Consider the following 22,350-nt stretch of genomic DNA (forward strand, 5'->3'; position numbering starts at 1 on the left):
TATATGATGACTGTTACATTATTCGCATCATGTCATTGCATGCATAGCCGACGACTTTGGCTCTCTTGTGGTTGAGACGGTCGTTGGCCTGGGCCGCACGCTCGGCCACTCATGGGTAGTGGTAGCTTGGAGCGTGCCGCATGTCCTGTCGTGCCCCCCACTCGCTCACTCATGGGTAGTGTCTGCTGGAGTCGCGGGCAGCAGGGACCCCCGTCGCAGACGTAGCTATTCAGCTACTATGCAACTGTCCGCTCGGCCACTCGAGAGTAGTGGTAGCTGGAGTGTGTACAGTTTGTCATTGTCCCGGCCTCTCGTCCATACTGGGGTCATGGACTTGAGGGGTGGGCGGGAGTGACCATCCGTGCATACGCTACTTTTTGATATACCTGTTTATGCTGTTTATGCTTACTTATGCAGTTCTGTTATCACATACCTGTTATATATGCTTGGACACTGATTACTATTGCAGTATACTTTATATGTGATTCTGGTAGTTATGAGCAGTACTGTAGCGGTTTACTTTATCTCAGACCTTACACTGTTAGCCTAGGATATGGTTTCAGGTATGGATATGTATATACTTTGTTTACCCTGTAGTATCTGCTATTTATCTTTCCGAGACTGTATCCTTTTGTATTCCTGTTCTTTATGATACTCATGCACTGTCTATCCTATTACCCGCTGAGTTTTATACTCACCACCCGCATTGGTAATTTCACCAGGTAGCTGATAGCGATGCTAGTACGTTTGGAGGAGGATCCCGACTGCCGGTCCCATGTCACTTCCAAGGATGGTTTTACGGTTTTGGTTTTCATTTTATTGTGAGTTAAACCTTTGAATTTAGCATTGTAATAATTGAGCTGTGGACTTGTTATTTGTATTTGGTTGTTTTGCCGATGAGTCAAGCCGGGCCGGCCCGCGGTGAGTTTTTGTTATTTTATCTTTGTTATTCTTGTTTTCCGCTGTGTTTGATTGTCCAGCCGTGTGGGCTGTATATTATCTGCGTGGTTGTGATATATATTTGTATATGTATTATCTGTGGTGTTGTATACCGGTTCTATTTGTCACTGCTACAGGGGAGGTGTTGTCCGATTTTCGTCGGACAACCTTGTTAGGATCCTTCGTACGGCTAGAGAGGGGGGGTGTGAATAGCCGACCTCAAATTCTCGCGTTTCTTCCTACAATTCGTCAGCGCAGCGGAAAAACAAACAAGGAAACGAAAACAAGAAGATCAAACCTCAACGCGTCGATGTAACGAGGTTCGGAGATGATACTCCTACTCCTCGGCGTGTCCGTAAGGTGGACGAAGCCTCTCAATCCGTCGGTGGATGAGTCCCCGGAAAACCGGCTAATACAATATACTCCTTGTGGGTGGAGAAACCTCGCCACAATATTCTTGCAACAGCAAGAAAGGAATACAACAAGAGATACAAGAAGACAAGAACAATGAATGTAAAAACACAGGTTTTCTTGCCTCCTTGCCGACTGGATTCGTTGAAGCAGCAGCTCCTCAGAACACCTACAACAGCAGGATATCCCAGTCGAGAAGCTCACGCGAAGCTTGCGAAGAAGAGCTCAACAAAGCTCAAGCACCAGAATAGCAGCTCTGTAGCAAGAGAAGAGGAAGAAGTTGTCGCGCCAGCCCTCGACCCCTTTATACTGCGAAGAAGGCGAAGAAACTAGTCGTTGCGTCGCAACGGCTAGAACCTGATCGATCTGCGGACCGATCGGCAGGTCTGTAGCTTTAAAGACTGATCGGTCCCCGGACCGATCGGTGTCGCGATCGAAGCCACGATCGATGCGTGGACCGATCGGCAACATCTGATCGATGCGAGACCAATCGGGGAAGAAGCCTATGCTTACATTCCGTCACGATCGGTCCACGATCGAGGAACCTCTGATCGGTCTACGGACCGATCGGGTCTTCCTGGCGCTAGCGATCTCGCCGATCGGTCTCCGGACCGATCGAGATAACCATCGATAGCATCTTGATCGATCGCGATCGGTCACGGACCGATCGGATGAGCCATGTATCATTGGATCGATCTGCGGCCCGATCCAAACTTTTCGACCCTAAACCTAAGGCTTCCACACCAACATCCGGTCAACCTTGACTGTTGGTACATCATGCCTAGCATCCGGTCACTCCCTTGACTGCTAGCACTCCCGCTAAGTGTCCGGTCAATCCCTTTGACCCACTTAGACTTTTCAACACCAAGTCCGATCATCACGATCCATCGGATTTTCCTTGCTGGTTTCACTCACGGGACTTTCCAACCGCCTAACATCCAGTTAGGATTTCCTCGCCTAACATCCAGTTAGGACTTTCCCTTACTGGTTTCACTCAGGACTTTCCACACTGCCTAACATCCCAATTAGGACTTTCTCACTGCCTGGCTTCACTCACCAGGACTTTCCAACTGCCTAACATCCCAGTTAGGACTTTCCCTCGTGCCAAGCTCCCTGCTTGGACTTTTCCAGTACCAAGTCTCCATACTTGGACTTTTCGCGTGCCAAGCTCCCTGCTTGGACTTTTCCAGTGCCAAGTCTCCATACTTGGACTTTTCTAGTGCCAAGCTCCCTGCTTGGACTTTTCCGTTGCCAAGTCTCCATACTTGGACTTTTTCCCGAATCAGGTCAACCTTGACCTACGGTTGCACCAATAATCTCCCAAACATCTATTCTTGTCCCATATCAAGAATACAACTCTTCCACGAGTGTCAAACATCAAAATACAACTCAACTAGGTCAACCTTGACCTAAGGTTGCACCAACAATCTTCCTAAGTCAAACATCAAAATATAACTCGAGTCAGGTCAACTCGAGTCAGGTCAACCAGGTCAACCTTGACCTAAGGTTGCACCAACAATCTCCCCCTTTTTGATGTTTGACAAAACCATAATCAAGTTAGGTTAACCCGATAACCTAACTTAGGTTTTCAATCATCTTCCAATGTCCAATGTTCTTTCCTTGAACATTCTCTGGACATTCTCCCCTTAGGTTAACCCGATAACCTAACTTGGGTTCTCCAATAATTCTCCCCTTTTGACATACATCAAAAGAATTCCAATGTTCTTCCTTGAACATTCCTTGACATTCTTCCTAGCTTAGGTTAACCCGATAACCTAACTTGGGTTCTCCAATAATTCTCCAATGAACACTCTCCCCTTTTTGACACACATCAAAAAGAACAAGGAGGGTATCAAGGTCAAGAGTTTCTTCCTAATGAAAGTCTCATACCTTTCATTTGAAACTCTTAATTTCCCCCTTGATACTAAACCCAACAATCAACTTAGTGATAATCCCATATCACTAATCCTTAAGAGTCTTTTGGAGTAAAAAAACTCCCCCTAAAAGTCAACTCCCCTTGACAATTAGGTAAAACTCCCCCTAGAGGTCAACTCCCCCTTGACCATTGCACCAACAATGTCTTTGAGAGTTCCAAACCTTAGAAATCCACAAAACCCAACTTCCAGCTGAAATTTCAGACCAACGGTTGAAAATCGAAACGGCACCGATCGGTCCCCAAACCGATCAGAATCCCCAGTCCCCGGACCGATCCACGCTTCACCGATCGCATTGGATCGTCACTGATCGGTCACCAGACCGATCAGAACTTCCCTGGATCGGTCCGGTGACCGATCCACACTCTGAAATCAGAGATTTCTGATTTCCCTTCCCGGAAATTCAGAAACTCCTAAAAAATTCCAGAAAATTCGAAAAAATGTGAAATTTTGAGGATACATTCCTCATAACATATACTATCATGGAAAAATAGTTTTCTATGAGAATAACTTCCATTTTCAAATCTTGATACAAAATTCAAAAACTTTGAAATAGTTCAAAGTTAAGTCAACTTTGTATCACAATGTTCAATGATGAATGCTATCACTAGGAAAGCTTCATCAAGGTTTTTCAAAACAATTTTGAAATGATTTCAAACCCTTTAATTTGGGACCACAATCTTAGGGCTATATGTACATGACTTGTACACAAGCTTTCCCTATGATCCCCCATATCTTGAATTAGGCTCATCTAGGTACAAGAGCTATGCACCTTGATCCTAATTCATGATCCTAATATCTCACACACATCTAGAGTGTATCAAGCACATCCATGTCAATTTTGATGTGAGATATGGGTTTAGGTATCTTAGGCTAAGGTCTCATGCATTTTCTAAACACAAATTTGATCTCAATATCAAAATGTGTTTTTCATCCTTAAATCAATTCAATTGATTATTAATGCAAGAGATGATGACATAGCATAAAATGGTATCATAAATGAGAACATGTGCCAATGTCATGATGTCATGGTATAAAGTTTGAAACTAAACTAACACATGACATATAAACTAGCCTAAGTATTATCATGACATTTCAAATGATAATAAGACTAAATATGATGTCATGACATGTGAGGGCAAACAATCATGGCAAGATTTAGCATAGATAAATATACCTAGATTACCTATCTAAGTATCCTTAACCACTTTGCTAACTTAAAATCTAACCCTAGATTGCCCATATATCCCTAAGAGAAAACCAAAATCCCAATTATGGTATTTCTCTAGGTTTTCTTAAATTGTGTCAAATAAGATTGAAATCGATATTTTTCAAATATGGCACAATTTACTCTTTAAGGAGTAAATAATAATTCTTTTTCATTTTCAAAGGTTATCAAAACCTTGAAAATGCTCCTTGAGTGTCAATTTCCTCAAAGTTGGGTTAACTACCCTTCTAATTGGAGTTGACACTCTCTAACCCATCTATGGAGAGAAGATGCTCCTAGGAACCCAATACCTATTAGAGCTCATTGGGTTCACTAAATATTCACTAGGGATAACTTCCTAGCAACCCTCCTAATGACCCTCTTAGGCTTTGAAGCCTTGGTCATTTGGGTCTCATCAAGGTCAACTATAGGGGCGACTCCCTTGTGACCTTGGTAGTGATCTTCCTAGCCCTAGGTTTTGTTCCATAATCGAATGGAACATTATGATAAGTGGGCTTGACCACTTGGGACTTAAGTTGTGACCCAAACCCTTTTTGTCCTTGGACATTGGTTTTGACCCTTAAACCCTAGAGATGACTTCTCCAGGTTCTTAAGATCTAGCATATCAGTCTTGACCTCAAGACTTGATTCTCCTCTCTAGTACCTCAATTTTGATTTGTCATTTTCTTTGAGGCATTCCTAGGCATGTGTCTAGTTGATTTGGGATTCCTACCTAGGTTCTCCTTAACCTTAGATGAGGTAATTCTAGGGTTGGCTTTCCTAGTGTTATCCTTATCTAGGCTCACATGTTTGGCACCTAAGCATGTGTATCGATTTCTAATGTTATCATGCTTATCATTATTGACTAGTGCAATAAAATTTCTAGCATGCATCTTACTAGTATTGCACGAATGAGACTTAAATGATACCTTAGGGTTTGCCTTAGCTCCCCCTATAGAAGTGCTCGGTCTCTTGCCCTTGTGAGGTTGCCTCCCCCTCGGACAATGACTCCGATAATGCCCCCTTCGCTTGCATTGGAAGCACACCACGTGCTCCTTGCCCTTGCGTGTCGGGACTCCGGCTACCTTGACCTTTGGCGCCGGTGGAGTCTTCCTTACCCTCTTTGGACACTTACTCTTGTAGTGCCCAAATTCCCTACACTCAAAACACATTATATGCAATTTACTTGAACTTAAAGTGTTTGAGTTACCTAGGGTTGAGGATGAATGGATGCTCTCTTCTTCATCCCTCCCGGAGGTAGAAGCTTCTTCTTCGTGCTTCGATCTTGAAGAAGAAGAACTCACTTCCTCTTCTTCTTTAGATGTTGAGTAACCCTCAACTTCCAATTTGCTCTCTTCATGATGTGAGCTACTTGGCTCACTAGGCTCCTCTTCATGGCTTGAAGTGGAGCTCTCTTCATGGTACTTGGCCAAGTTATCCCATAATTCCTTGGCATTGTTGTAACCTATCTTACACAAGATGTTAGTAGGCAATGAAAATTCAATTATTTTCGTTACCTCTTTGTTGATTTCGGATTTGTGAATTTGTTCTCTTGTCCACTCCTTCTTCTCAAGTGGTTTTCCTTCCTTATCCACCGGAGGAGTAAATCCTTCTTGTACACAAAACCAATTCATTATGTTAGTCATAAGAAAATACTTCATCCTTACCTTCCAATACGCGAAGTCGCCGCATTCGTAGAAGGGTGGAATGGTGACATCTTCTCCATAGAGATCCATTCTCTAGCTTTGCTCCCACGGGTGTTGATCCGATGAAGAGCGAACCTCGCTCTGATACCACTTGTTAGGATCCTTCGTACGGCTAGAGAGGGGGGGGTGTGAATAGCCGACCTCAAATTCTCGCGTTTCTTCCTACAATTCGTCAGCGCAGCGGAAAAACAAACAAGGAAACGAAAACAAGAAGATCAAACCTCAACGCGTCGATGTAACGAGGTTCGGAGATGATACTCCTACTCCTCGGCATGTCCGTAAGGTGGACGAAGCCTCTCAATCCGTCGGTGGATGAGTCCCCGGAAAACCGGCTAATACAATATACTCCTTGTGGGTGGAGAAACCTCGCCACAATATTCTTGCAACAGCAAGAAAGGAATACAACAAGAGATACAAGAAGACAAGAACAATGAATGTAAAAACACGGGTTTCTTGCCTCCTTGCCATTGGATTCGATGAAAGGCTCTCGAACACCTACAACAGCAGGATATCCCGATCGAGAAGCTCACGCGAAGCTTCGAAGAAGAGCTCAACAAAGCTCAAGCACCAGAGCAGCAGCAGAAGAGAAGAGGAAGAAGTTGTCGCCAGCAGCAGCCCTCGACCCTATATACTGCGAAGAAGACAGCGAAGAAACTAGCCGTTGCGTCGCAACGGCTAGAACCTGATCGATCTGCGGACCGATCGTATAGCGCATAAAGCACATTTTTGTCACGATGGTCCCGGACCGATCGGTGTCGCGATCAAGCCACGATCGATGCGTGGACCGATCAGCAACATCTGATCGATGCGGACCAATGGGGAAAAGCCTATGTACATTGTCACGATCGGTCCATGGACCGATCGGAAACCTCTGATCGGTCCACGGACCGATCGAGGCTCTCTGATCGGTCTACGGACCGATCGGGCCTTTTCTGCGATCAGTTCGCCGATCGGTCTCCGGACCGTCGAGATAACCATCGATAGCATCGATCGATCAGCGATCGGTCACCGGCCGTCGGATGAGCCATGTATCATTGGATCGATCTGCGGCCCGATCCAAACTTTTCAACCCTAAACCTAAGGCTTCCACACCAACATCCGGTCAACCTTGACTGTTGGTACATCATGCCTAGCATCCGGTCACTCCTTGACTGCTAGCACTCCCGCTAAGTGTCCGGTCAATCCTTTGACCCACTTAGACTTTCAACACCAAGTCATCATCTCCTCCATGATTTTTTGCTTGGTTCTCACTCACCAGGACTTTCCAACCGCCTAACATCCCATTAGGACTTTCCCACCGCCTAACATCCAGTTAGGACTTTCCCCTTTCCACTCACCAGGACTTTCCACACTGCCTAACATCCCAGTTAGGACTTTCTCACTGCCTGGCTTCACTCACCAGGACTTTCCAACTGCCTAACATCCCAGTTAGGACTTTCCTGTTGGTGCAACCTTAGGTCAAGGTTGACCTGACTCGAGTTGTATTTTGATGTTTGACTTAGGAAGATTGTTGGTGCAACCTTAGGTCAAGGTTGACCTAGTTGAGTTGTATTTTGATGTTTGACTTGATATGAGACAAGAATAGATGTTTGGGAGATTATTGGTGCAACCGTAGGTCAAGGTTGACCTGGTTGACCGGATTCGGGAAAAAGTCCAAGTATGGAGACTTGGCACTGGAAAAGTCCAAGCAGGGAGCTTGGCACGCGAAAAGTCCAAGTATGGAGACTTGGCAACGGAAAAGTCCAAGCAGGGAGCTTGGCACTGGAAAAGTCCAAGTATGGAGACTTGGCAATGGAAAAGTCCAAGCAGGGAGCTTGGCACGCGAAAAGTCCAAGTATGGAAACTTGGCACGGGAAAAGTCCAAGTATGGAGACTTGGCACGGGAAAGTCCTAACTGGGATGTTAGGCAGTTGGAAAGTCCTGGTGAGTGAAGCCAGACAGTAGGAAAGTCCTAACTGGGATGTTAGGTAGTGTGGAAAGTCCTGGTGAGTGAAGCCAGGCAGTGGAAAAGTCCTAACTGGGATGTTAGGCAATGGGAAAGTCCTAACTGGGATGTTAGGCAGTTGGAAAGTCCTGGTGAGTGAAGCCAGGCAGCGAGAAAGTCCTAACTGGGATGTTAGGCAGTGTGGAGAGTCCTGGTGAGTGAAGCCGGGCAAGGGAAAAATCCAGATGGATCAAGGGTGATCGGACATCTGGTGTGGAGAAGTCTAAGTGGGTCAAAAGGATTGACCGGACACTTAGCGGGGAGTGCTAGCAGGTCAAGGGAGTGACCGGATGCTAGGCATGATGTACCAACAGGTCAAGGTTGACCGGATGTTGGTGTGGAAGCCTTAGGTTTAGGGCTGAGAAGTTTGGATCGGGCTGCAGACCGATCCAATGATACATGGCTCATCGATCGGTGCGGTGACCGATCGGTGACCGATCGATATCTCTTGATGGTTATCGATCGATGCAGACCGTCGAAGGAGATCGATGGTAAACTAGCGAGAGAAGAAGCTGATCGGTCTACGGACCGATCGAAGGTTCTGATCGATGCGTGGACGATCGGGGCGAAACAGCGAAGGCTTCTTCACGATCGATCGCAAACCGATCAGGATGTTGCCTGATCGGTCCACAGACCGATCAAGGTTCTAGCCGTTGTGACGCAACGGCTAGTTTCTTCGCTGTTTCTTCTTCGCAGGTATAAGGAGACGAGGGCATCTTCTGTGCAATAAATTCTTCCTTTTTCCTCCTTATAACTTATGTTCTGCTGCTGAAGTTTAAGCTTCGACTGAGCTTTGTTGAGCTCACTTCCGAAGCCCCGCGTGAGCTTCTTTCGGCTGAGTTGCTTGTTGGCATTCGTCCGTGAAGTTGTTGCTTCCAGGACTTCAGTCGACGACAAGAAGGCAAACTTGTATTGTTACATTCATTGTATTTACTTCTTGTATTCTATTGTACTCTTAGCTTGCTGTTGCAAGTGTTTGTGGCGAGGTTTCTCCACCCACAAGGAGTTGATATTAGCCGGTTCTCCGGGGACTCATCCACCGACGGATTGATAGGGCTCGTCCACCTTACGGACACGCCGAGGAGTAGGAGTATCATCTCCGAACCTCGTTACATCCTTGCGTTGAGGTTTGATTTCTTCTCCTGTTTTCTTTCTGCATTTAGTTTCCGCTGCGCTAACCCTAGATTGTAGAAAGAAACGCGAGCAATTGGGGTCGGCTATTCACACCCCCCTCTCTAGCCGTACGAAGAGATCCTAACAAGTGGTATCAGAGCGAGGCCGCTCTTCATCGGATTAACACCCGTGGGAGCAAAGCTAGAGAATGGATCTCTATGGAGAAGATGTTACCATTCCACCCTTCTACGAATGCGGTGACTTCGCGTATTGGAAGGTAAGGATGAAGTACTTTCTTATGACTAACATAATGAATTGGTTTTGTGTACAAGAAGGTTTTATTCCTCCGGTGGATAAGGAAGGAAAACCACTTAAGAAGAAGGAGTGGACAAGAGAACAAATTCACAAATCCGAAATCAACGAAGAGGTAACGAGAATAATTGAATTTTCATTGCCTTCTAACATCTTGTGTAAGATAGGTTACAACAATGCCAAGGAATTATGGGATAACTTGGCCAAGTTCCATGAGGGAAGCTCAAATTCAAGCCATGAAGAGGAACTAAGTGAGCCAAGTAGCTCACATCATGGAGGAGAGGAATTAGAAGTTGAGGGTTACTCAACATCTAAGGACGAAGAGGAGGAGAGTTCTTCTTCAAGTTCGGAGCAAGAAGAAGAAACTTCTACCTCCGAAAGGGATGAAGAAGAGAGCTCGCATCCACCCTCAACCCTAGGTAACTCAAGCAATTTAAGTTCAATTAAATTACACATTATGTGCTTTGAGTGTAGGGAACATGGACATTACAAGAGTAAGTGTCCGAAGAGGGTAAGAAAGACTCCACCGGCGCCAAAGGTCAAGGAAGCCGGAGTCCCGAAACGCAAGGGCAAGGAGCACATCGTGTGTTTCCAATGCAAGCAAAGGGGACACTATAGGAGCCATTGTCCGAGGGGGAGGCAACCTCACAAGGACAAGAGATCGGGCACATCGATAGGGGGAGCTAAGGCAAACCCTAAGGTAACCTCTAAGGTTCATTTTTGCAATTCTAATATAATGCATGCTAGGAATTTTATTGCACTTATCGATAATAACAAGCATGATAACCTTAGGAATCAATACATGTGCTTAGGAGCTAAGCATGTGAGTCTAGATAAGGATAATTCTAGAAATGCTAACCCTAGAATTAACTCATCTAAGACTAAGGAAAACCTAGGTAGAAACCCCAAGACAACTAGACATATGCCTAGGAACACCTCAAGAAAGAATGATAAATTAAAACTTGAGGTTTTAGAGAAAGAAAATCAAGTCTTGAGGTCAAGACTTGACACTCTAGAAAAGGCCCTAAAGAATTTAGAGAAGTCAACTCTAGGGTCTAAGGGTCAAAAACCCAAGTCCAAGGACAAGAAAGGTTTGGGTCACAAACCTAAGTCCCAAGTGGTCAAGCCCACTTATCATAATGTTCCATTCGATTATGGAACAAAACCTAGGGCTAGGAAGACCACCACCAAGGTCACAAGGGGAGTCACCCCTAGAGTTGATCTTGATGAGTCCCAAATGACCAAGGCTTTAAAGCCTAAGAGGGTCATTAGGAGGGTTGCTAGGGAAGTCATCCCTAGTGAATATTTAGTGAACCCAATGAGCTCAAATAGGTATTGGGTTCCTAGGAGCGTGATTTCATCACGCTAGATGAGTTAGGGTGTGCCAACCTTACTTGAATAGGTAGTTAACCTAATCATGGCAAAAGGTGGCACTTTAGGAATTTTCAAGGTGTGAACAAGCCTTGAAAATGAACTTAACAATTATTCCTAAGGTGATGTGCCAACTACATTTGAGGAGTTCTCTTAAGTCAATCTAATTGGCACATAGTGATCTAAACATCTTTGATATATGATTTTAGATCTATTACACTTAGGAATATAGAACCTATGGCAAAATGATCAAAATTATCAAAAATGACAACTAAGGCTAGAATTAGGTATTTCCTATACCTTTACATGTTACTTGCCATATTTTGTTTGCCATATGCCATGTCATGACATCATACTTAATTTATCATCATTTGATATGTCATGATAAAGCTTAGGTTTTTTATATGTCATGCTTTAGTTAAGTTTCATACTTTATGCCATGATATCATGACATTGGCACATGTTTTCATTTATGATATTATGTCATGCCATGTCATCATCTCTTGCAGTAATAATCAATGAAATTGATTTAAGGATAGAAACATAATTTGATATTGAGATCAAATTGGTGTTTAGAAAATGCATGAGAACTTAGCCTAAGATGACCTAAACCCATATCTCACATCAAAATTGACTTGGATGTGTTTGATACACTTTAGATGTGTGTGAGATATTAGGATCATGAGTTAGGATCAAGGTACATAGTTCTTGTACCTAGATGAGCCTAATTCAAGAAATGAAGGATCATAGGGAAAGCTTGTGTACAAGTCATGTACATCTAGCCCTAAGATTATGGTCCTAAATTCAAATGGTTTTAAAAGCATTTTAAAATTGATTTGAAAAACCTTGATGAAGCTTTCCTAGTGATAGCATTCATCATTGAACATTGTGATACAAAGTTGAGTTAAACTTGAACTATTTCAAAGTTTTTGAACTTTGTATCAAGATTGAAAAATGGAAGTTATTTTCATAGAAAACTATTTTTCCATGATAGTATATGTTATGAGGAATGTATCCTCAAAATTTCACAATTTTTTGAATTTTCTGGAATTTTCTAGGAGTTTCTGAATTTCGGGAAGGAAATTTCAGAAATCTGCCTATCAGAGTCTGGATCGGTCTGGGGACCGATCCAGGTAAGTCCTGATCGGTCTGTGGACCGATCCGGTGAATCATGGATCGGTCTGCAGACCGATCCAGTGAGATCCAGAAAGCGTGGATCGGTGATCCATTGGGTTTCGATCGGTCCGGGGACCGATCAGAGCGTGCCAATTTCTGATTTTCAATTGTTGTCTGAAATTTCAGTTATGGAAATGGTGTTTTGGATTTCTAAAGGTTTGGAACTCACAAAGACATTGTTGGTGCAATGGTCAAGGGGAGTTGACCTTTAGGGGGAGTTTTACCTAATTGTCAAGGGGAAGTTGACTTTTAGGGGAGTTTTACTCCTTAAGACTTTTGAGGATTAGTGATATGAGATTATCACTAAGTTGATTGTTGAGTTTAGTATCAAGGGGGAAATTAAGAGTTTCAATGAAAGGTATGGGACTTTCATTAGGAAGAAACTCTTGACCTTGATACCCTCCTTTTCTTTTTGATGTGTGTCAAAAAGGGGAGAGTGTTCATTGGAGAATTATTGGAGAACCCAAGTGGGTTAAGGGTTCAACTGGAAGGATGGGAATGTTCAAGGAAGAACATTGGAATTCTTTTTGATGTGTGTCAAAAAGGGGGAGAATTATTGGAGAACCCAAGTTAGGTTATCGGGTTAACCTAAGGGGAGAATGTCCAGAGAATGTTCAAGGAAAGAACATTGGACATTGGAAGATGGTTGGAAAACTTAAGTTAGGTTATCGGGTTAACCTAACTTGATTATGGGTTTTGTCAAATATCAAAAAGGGGGAGATTGTTGGTGCAACCTTAGGTCAAGGTTGACCTGACTCGAGTTGTATTTTGATGTTTGACTTAGGAAGATTGTTGGTGCAACCTTAGGTCAAGGTTGACCTAGTTGAGTTGTATTTTGATGTTTGACTTGATATGAGACAAGAATAGATGTTTGGGAGATTATTGGTGCAACCGTAGGTCAAGGTTGACCTGGTTGACCGGATTCGGGAAAAAGTCCAAGTATGGAGACTTGGCACTGGAAAAGTCCAAGCAGGGAGCTTGGCACGCGAAAAGTCCAAGTATGGAGACTTGGCGGAAAAAGCAGGGGAGCTTGGCACGGGAAAAGTCAAGTATGGAGACTTGGCAATGGAAAAGTCCAAGCAGGAGCTTGGCACGCGAAAAGTCCAAGTATGGAGACTTGGCACGGAAAGTCCAAGTATGGAGACTTGGCAGGAAAGTCCTAACTGGGATGTTAGGCGGTTGGAAAGTCACAGTGAGTGAAGCCGGGCAAGGAAAGTCCTAACTGGGATGTTAGGCGGTGTGGAAAGTCTGGTGAGTGAAGCCGGGCGGTGGAAAAATAGCTGGGATGTTAGGCAATGGGAAAGTCCTAAGGGATGTTAGGCGGTTGGAAAGTCTGGTGAGTGAAGCCAGTGAAAGTCCTAGCGGGATGTTAGGCGGTGTGGAGAGTCTGAGTGAAGCCGGGCAAGGAAAAATCGAGATGGATCAAGGTGATCGGACATCTGGTGTGGCAAAGTATAGGTGGGTCAACGGGCTTGGCCGGACACTTCGGGGGGACTGCTAGCAGGTCAAGGGAGTGTCTGGATGCTCGGCATGATGTACCAGGAGGTCAAGGTTGGCCGGATGTTGGTGTGGAAGCCTTAGGTTTAGGTGAGAAGTTTGGATCGGGCTGCACCGATCCAATGATCATAGGCTCATCGATCGGTGCGGTGACCGATCGGTGACCGATCGATATGCTGCGATGGTTATCGATCGATGCAGGCCGTCGAAGAGATCGATGGTAAACTAGCGGAGAAGCGAAGCTGATCGGTCTGCGGACCGATCGAGGGAAGCATCTAGGTGGACCGAGGAGTTGACACATGCTGAGAAGGTCTTTACCACTGATACCGGACTACTGATCGGTCCACGGACCGGTCCACTAACATTGCAACGGCTAGTTTCTTCACTGTTTCTTCTTCGCAGGTATAAGGAGGCGAGGGCATCTTCTGTGCAATAAATTCTTCCTTTTTCCTCCTTATAACTTATGTTCTGCTGCTGAAGTTTAAGCTTCGACTGAGCTTTGTTGAGCTCACTTCCGAAGCCCCGCGTGAGCTTCTTTGAGTTGCTTGTTGGCATTCGTCCGTGAAGTTGTTGCTTCCAGGACTTCAGTCGACGACAAGAAGGCAAACTTGTATTGTTACATTCATTGTATTTACTTCTTGTATTCTATTGTACTCTTAGCTTGCTGTTGCAAGTGTTTGTGGCGAGGTTTCTCCACCCACAAGGAGTTGATATTAGCCGGTTCTCCGGGGACTCATCCACCGACGGATTGATAGGGCTCGTCCACCTTACGGACACGCCGAGGAGTAGGAGTATCATCTCCGAACCTCGTTACATCCTTGCGTTGAGGTTTGATTTCTTCTCCTGTTTTCTTTCTGCATTTAGTTTCCGCTGCGCTAACCCTAGATTGTAGAAAGAAACGCGAGCAATTGGGGTCGGCTATTCACACCCCCCTCTCTAGCCGTACGAAGAGATCCTAACATTTCCCTCGTGCCAAGCTCCCTGCTTGGACTTTTCCAGTACTAAGTCTCCATACTTGGACTTTTCGCGTGCCAAGCTCCCTGCTTGGACTTTTCCAGTGCCAAGTCTCCATACTTGGACTTTTCTAGTGCCAAGCTCCCTGCTTGGACTTTTCCGTTGCCAAGTCTCCATACTTGGACTTTTTCCCGAATCAGGTCAACCAGGTCAACCTTGACCTACGGTTGCACCAATAATCTCCCAAACATCTATTCTTGTCCCATATCAAGAATACAACTCTTCCACGAGTGTCAAACATCAAAATACAACTCAACTAGGTCAACCTTGACCTAAGGTTGCACCAACAATCTTCCTAAGTCAAACATCAAAATATAACTCGAGTCAGGTCAACTCGAGTCAGGTCAACCAGGTCAACCTTGACCTAAGGTTGCACCAACAAACCTTACTCTCGGGGCGTGACAGCTATTGTTTGAATCAGTTGATTAAGGTTGCAAGTTGAGCCTGTACTTTCAATAAGACTAGAAATTTTATCCTTTAATCAAGTAGTAGCTTCTTGATGGAGTTTATTTAGCATATGAAACTCATTTAAGATTTATGGTTTGTTGTTCAATTTTTTTTTTACCTCATACTTGTTATAATTTTTGGTTTATAATGCATTGAACCTTATTTAACATTGTTTAAATTTTAAAGTGTGTATTTAAATACATATATAACAAGTAGCCTTATTGAAGAAACTATAGTGCCAAAGAGAGACATTATTGCAGTCATTCAAAGGTTTAATATTCAAGTTAGCAATTTGATTCAAGTAAGTTTTACAATAGTTTCTTTATATAACTATACTTACATGTTAGATTTCCCCTTGAATTGTTGTCAATCAATAGCTTTTGAAATATTCTATGAACTTATTGAAAAAGTTACTTTGTTGGATGATAGATAATATAGATGGTGAAGCTACCAAATATTTTATCTTGATTTTGTTTGCAAACTATATTGCATGTGTATTGTGGCATTTGGTAGAATTTACATTTTGGTACTCCACACTCAATCAAAAATTGGTACAATAGCATGCTCCAATTTTCATGTACTAGGAGAAAATTACTTAGCATATTAGTTTCTTTGGTATATCCTATGAAATGCTCAGTCCTTATTCAATCAGAAGCTGCATTTTTCTGATATTTTTGATACATATACTTGCTTGGTTTTCCACGCAATATTAGATTCTGGTTTAATACATACACAGAGATTGCTCATTTATCAAATCATTGCATATTTCTTTAACTCTAATAAGACATTGACGGTGCATGTATTGGCACAACTTTTCCTCACCTGTTTCTGATGACATTCCCTTTAGCAAAATCATCAGCAAACTTAGTGTGTTTCCCTGCATACTATTTTAAGTTTTCTAATGTAATTGTGTTGAACTCTCTGAAACAAGGAGTGAAGAGTTACTCTGTGAAGTTGATGAGGACTACATATTAAGGATTGGATTTATTATGGAACTGATGATCAACAATGTTGAAAAAGACTGACATGGAAGAATCAGCAAGTGAGAAAGAGGACTCTAATGAAATCCTACAAGTTGAAGATTGTGATGGGACTTGGGTTGACAATAATTAAGTACAATCCTACTTGGCATGAACGACCATCACAAGTGTATAATCTTTTGGCTATTGTTCATTAGTTGTAAATAGAGTTTATTTGTTTATTTGTATTGGGATAAATTTTATTTGAATATGAGACATGTTTCTTCTTTTGTGATTGTAATTCTTATATAAGTAACATTTTGAATGACATTGATGTGGAGAATATTCTTTCTTTTGTGATTATGATTCTTTATTATATATTTATATTGACATATGATATATTGGTATTAAAAGACAATAGTTTAGAAGATAATGGTTTAAAACCGTTGTTGTTGTCTATCGCCCTCAAAGACAATGGTTAAAAACTATTGTCGTAGCCCCAAAAACTATTGTAACTGGCAGTATTATTAAAAGTGCTCTAAACAATAACAGTTTTAAATCGTTGTCTTTTCATTCAAAGACAACGGTTTTAAATCGTTGCAAAATTGTTGTTGTTTCATTTAAAGATATCGATTTAAAACTGTTATCGTAGCCCCTACTTTTAACAACACAATCAATTACAATAATTTTAAAAGACCTACGACAACGGATAAATTCTATTATCTTTTAACATTTTTATTATAATGATGTCAGCCAACGTACATCATCTTCGATGATTAGAACTCTTTATAAGCTTTGTTTTAAATCTCCAATATATCACCTCAATACCACAAAAATATAAAATCTACCACTCTCTCCAAATAATATATATATATATATTTATTTATTTATTTATTTATAACTTGTTTATAGACCCTACATTATCAATTTTTTTAAAAAAAAATTACATCATTTATTATTAATCTCGTCTACATTATTAATTTTGATATTTAACTACCGTTTTTAACTATAAATCTTAAACTTTATATATTTATAATGGTTAAAAAAAATTCTCCAATTTTTTTTATTTTACAAACCTTTTTAAAAATTTGTTTACCGACCGACTTACGCAACTGTAGCAATCATCTTCTCGCCTGTTGATTGACTATGGAAAGTGTGCAAGATTTGACTACGTAGAAGGCACAATTCCCTGCTGTTTCTGCAGCATGGGCTCATTTTACCAGAGATGGGATTCATAGGAAAGGCTTCATTCATTGGTTTAGTAATGAATGTGAGGAACAGCAAGATTAATTACAAACTTGGATTCGATCATTATGTTGACGGTGGTCCAGAGATATAATTTAAACTGATCAGTTTACAGACAAGATCAACTTGTTTATTGCAAGAATTTAGGATCTTACATACATGTCTATAAAGCCACATGCCGTGAGATCATTCAATTCAATTCAACTCAATTATTGATTCTCTTTAATTTACATCCAAAATTATCCAACAAATAATTGGCAGTCAACCCAGCAAACACGGTTCATGTCTTGCTCTTTTGACTGTTTTTAGTGGTTAGCCAAAGGGAAGTTCTAATTATTAAGCTACCATTGGAAAAAGATCGATCAACAAGGTTCGATGTAAATGCACTCACTGCTGCTGGACCATGATGGTTGCTGCTAGTAGCTGCTGTGCTTGAATGCAACTACTCATGTGAGAGTCGGGACCGCGGTGGCTCTGCGGTGAAGTTGATCGAACAGTGATGAGCTTTCGAATAATGGAGTGTGGTCCGAGTTCATGGCGACCTGGCTCATGTGGTACTTGAGCAGTGCTGCTAGCTATCAACTAATGTCCCCTGAAAGCTTAAACAGATTACAATTTACTTTGAGCAGTATACATTAATGTGACTGAGCGTGTAGGAATCGAATCAATTTAACCGATCAATTCAGTTGATTTCTAAATTTAAATTAAATTTTTTAAATAAATTGGTCTATTATTTGGGTATAATTAAGATTTAGTGAAATATTACATTATTATGTCTTTTTTTTAAAATAAAATAAAATAAAATACTCTGCCTTTCAATGTTTATGCAAATTCCATACATCTAAACAAAATACTGAAATAGGGATGAAAACAATGTCCCTTCTCGATCGGATGACCCCAAAATAAAAGTTGAAATTAAAAAAAAAAATTGAATAAAATTTTCGTTTCCCAAAAAATATAAAGGGAGGAAATTAAGTAATTTGGCGATAATAAAAGCAAGGCCGTGGCAGCCCCGACGCTCCTCAGTCCTACTTCCCGTCGCTCTACCCAAAGCAATGGCGCCCCCGCCGCCTCGCCGCCGCCAAAGCCTCTTCTTCTTCCTCCTCGCCGCCGCTTTACTGGCTGCGGCGGCGCAGGAGGAAATGGAGGCTGACGTCTTGCTCGAAATTAAGGCGGCCGTGCTCGATCCCTCCTCCGTGCTCGACGCCTGGAACTTCTCCTCCGTCGACGGCCACTGCTCCTGGCCCGGCGTTTCCTGCGACACTCTTCAGGGATTCGTCGAATCACTCGACCTCGGCGGACTCAATCTCTCCGGCGTCCTCTCCCCGGCCGTCGGACGCCTCCGCCACCTGCTCAATCTCTCCGCGGCCGCCAATTCACTCTACGGCCCCGTCCCTTCCGAGCTCTCTCGCCTCGCGAACCTCCGCCACCTCAATCTCTCCAATAACGTCTTCAATGGCACCTTCCCCTCCTCCCTTTCCCGCCTCAAGAACCTCGTCGTACTCGACCTCTACAACAATAACCTCACCGGCCCCCTCCCGACGGAGCTCTCCGAGCTCCCCAACCTCCGCCACCTCCACCTTGGGGGAAACTTCTTCACCGGCATCATACCCTCAGAGTTTGGTCGTTGGGAGTTTCTCGAGTACCTAGCTGTCTCCGGCAACGAACTCGTCGGCTCCCTGCCCCCCGAACTCGGTAATCTCACCCGTCTACGGCAGCTCTATGTTGGTTACTTCAACAGCTTCGAGGGCGGCATCCCGCCGGAGATCGGCGGCCTTTCGTCGCTCGTCCGTCTCGACATGGCCAACTGCGGCCTGACAGGGGAGATCCCTCCAGAGCTCGACAAACTCCAGAACCTCGACACGCTGTTCCTCCAGGTGAACGGACTCTCCGGCAATCTTCCCATGGAGCTTGGCCGCCTGAGCCGCCTCAAGTCGCTGGATCTCTCCAACAACGCCCTCTCCGGCGAGATCCCGTCTTCCTTCGCCGAGCTCCGCAACCTGACCCTGCTCAATCTGTTCCGCAACAAGCTCCACGGGTCGATCCCGGACTTCCTCGGTGACCTGCCGGCTCTGGAGGTGCTCCAAGTATGGGATAACAACTTCACCGGCAATATTCCCGAGCGACTAGGCCAGAGTGGGCGTCTGGAGATACTCGATATCTCATCGAACAAGCTCACCGGAACGCTTCCGGCGGACCTCTGTTCCCAGAACCGGCTGCATACCCTAATCACCCTCGGCAACTTCCTCTTCGGCCCCATTCCGGCGACTCTCGGCGCGTGCAAGTCACTATCCAGGATCCGAATGGGGGAGAACTACCTCAACGGATCGATCCCCGATGCTCTCTTCAGCTTGCCGAAGCTCTCACAGATCGAGCTCCAGGACAATATCCTCACCGGCGGGTTCCCTGATACCGGCGCCGTAACCATCTCGCCGGGCCTTGGTCAGATTAACCTCTCCAATAATCGGCTCTCAGGGCCTCTTCCGCCGACCATCGGCAACTACTCCGGTCTCCAGAAGCTTCTTTTGAACCAGAACCAGTTCTCTGGCCGCATTCCGCCGGAGATTGGGCGGTTGCAGGAACTCTCCAAGTTGGACTTCAGCGGGAACCGCTTCTCCGGGCCAATGGCGCCGGAGATAAGCCACTGCAAGCTGTTGACTTTCGTAGACCTCAGCCGCAACAGGCTTTCCGGGAAGATCCCACCAGAGATTGCCGGAATGCGGATCTTGAACTATCTCAATCTATCTAGGAACCAGCTCGAGGGGAGTATTCCTGAATCGATCGGCACCATGCAGAGCCTCACGGCTGTCGATTTCTCTTACAACGACCTATCCGGACTCATCCCTGCTGCCGGGCAGTTCAGTTACTTCAATGCGAGTTCCTTTGTCGGCAATCCTGATCTCTGCGGTCCTTACCTCGGCTCCTGTGGCTCCGCCATCAACGACGGGAACTCCACTCATCCGAGGGGGCCGCTCTCGGCCTCTTTCAAGCTGCTTCTGGTTATCGCTCTCCTCGTCTGTTCCATCCTCTTCTCCATCGCCGCCATCATCAAGGCCTGGTCGCTAAAGAAGGCGAGCCAAGCCAGGATGTGGCGGCTCACCGCTTTCCAGCGCCTCGACTTCACCTGCGACGACGTCCTCGACTGCCTCAAGGAGGATAACATCATTGGCAAAGGCGGCGCCGGCATCGTGTTCAAGGGCGTAATGCCCAACGGTGAGCAGGTGGCGGTGAAGCGGCTCCTGGCGATGACCCGCGGGTCGCCGCACGACCACGGATTCTCGGCGGAGATTCAAACGCTCGGCCGCATCCGGCACCGGCATATCGTGAAGCTCCTCGGCTTCTGCTCCAATCACGAGACCAATCTGCTGGTCTACGAGTACATGCCCAACGGGAGCCTCGGCGAGGTTCTCCACGGGACGAAGGGCGGCCACCTCCTCTGGGACACGCGCTACAAGATCGCCGTCGATGCTGCCAAAGGGCTCTGCTATCTCCACCACGACTGCTCGCCGCTCATCCTCCACCGCGACGTCAAGTCCAACAACATCCTCCTCGATTCCAACTTCGAAGCCCACGTCGCTGATTTCGGCCTCGCCAAGTTCTTGCAAGACTCCGGCACCTCGGAGTGCATGTCGGTCATCGCCGGCTCCTACGGCTACATCGCTCCGGGTAATCGCGATGCTTTTTTACTCCTTTAATTCATCATCTGACCGCCGGAATCGAGCTCAAAAGCTTCGAACTCGCTTCGACAGAGTACGCATACACGCTGAAGGTGGACGAGAAGAGCGACGTGTACAGCTTCGGAGTGGTGCTCCTGGAGCTGGTGACCGGCCGGAAGCCGGTGGGGGAGTTCGGCGACGGCGTCGACCTCGTGCAGTGGGTCCGGAAGATGACGGGCTCCGACAAGGGGGGAGCGCTAAAGGTCATCGACCCCCGGCTCCACACGGTTCCTCTGCACGAGATCATGCACGTGTTCTACGTCGCCATGCTTTGCGTGGAAGAGCAGAGCGTGGAGCGGCCGACGATGAGGGACGTGGTTCAAATCCTTATGGACCTACCCCCACCACCGCCAGCTCCGGCGATCATGGAGGCGAAGCAAGCGGCGCCAGAAGAAGCACGAAGCTTGCCGCCGCCGCCGGATCTCCTCAGCATCTGAATGTTGAGTGAATTTTTGCTGAACCGTAAAATTGAACTCGCATTTCCTAGAGATTGCTACAAATGAGGGAGCAGGAGAATTGTCATCGAGTTGATGTCTTTTTCCTTCCCGCGTCGCATCATGAATCTTGTTCTTGTTCCCTGCCAAGGACAATTGTAGCACAAACATTCCATGTAATTTTTCTTTTCTTTAATTCTTTTTGCTGTTCATGATTTGTCCACAATCACTGTGCAAGAACGGAGAGAGAGAGATGATTGAGCCATTTGATTTGACGAGTTTGGAATTGATTGGCAAAATGACATCAAAAGGTCATACAGAGAACCTGGCCAGAGAGACATTCTCCCGTGTAAATTTACCAAGCCTGCAAGTGGCCTCGTGGAGCAGTTCATTTAAACTCTCCGCTCCTCTCCTCTCCTCTCCTCTCTATGCGCCACTAGCTGAGATTCCATGAAAATCAACTTCTAGCTGTTTGTTTGTTAATGGGTTGAGTAATTTATTAAAAATTGTATTATGAAAATCAAACAAATCAAATAAATAAAAAAATAGATTAATTCAAACGGTTATAATTAATTGATTTTTCTTTATAAATCTGATATTGGAAATCAAATGAGTAGTCAATTGCTCACGGCATATTTTATCGAATAAATTAAAATAATTAAGATTTTTTAAAAAATTAAATTTTAAATTAATCGAATTAAAATTTCTAATTAGATCAGCTCGATTGGTTATTTAAATTTAAATGAAAATTTGTTCAGCCCTATTTGGTAATCATAAGTGAGATCCGCTTTATGTGAAAGCGGATACTTCAGGAGATTATAAGAAAGGCTATTTAATGGATTAAAGCAAAAGGCCAATGAGTCCACTGGAAACGACGAAAGCAGA

The 22,350-nt window shown here is 44.4% G+C and overlaps 1 protein-coding gene across 1 annotated transcript; it reads left to right on the forward strand.

Moving 5' to 3' along the window:
- Positions 1–18,303: 18,303 nt before the first annotated feature.
- On the forward strand, positions 18,304–21,732 carry LOC121975490 (leucine-rich repeat receptor-like serine/threonine-protein kinase BAM1). Its single transcript, XM_042527175.1, has 2 exons — positions 18,304–20,981; positions 21,065–21,732. The coding sequence occupies exons 1-2, from the start codon at positions 18,371–18,373 to the stop codon at positions 21,466–21,468; spliced, it is 3,015 nt and encodes a 1,004-aa protein (XP_042383109.1). The 5' UTR covers positions 18,304–18,370; the 3' UTR covers positions 21,469–21,732.
- Positions 21,733–22,350: the final 618 nt, after the last annotated feature.

The sequence above is a fragment of the Zingiber officinale genome, chromosome 4B (genome assembly GCF_018446385.1).
Source record: "Zingiber officinale cultivar Zhangliang chromosome 4B, Zo_v1.1, whole genome shotgun sequence".
NCBI lineage: Eukaryota > Viridiplantae > Streptophyta > Magnoliopsida > Zingiberales > Zingiberaceae > Zingiber > Zingiber officinale.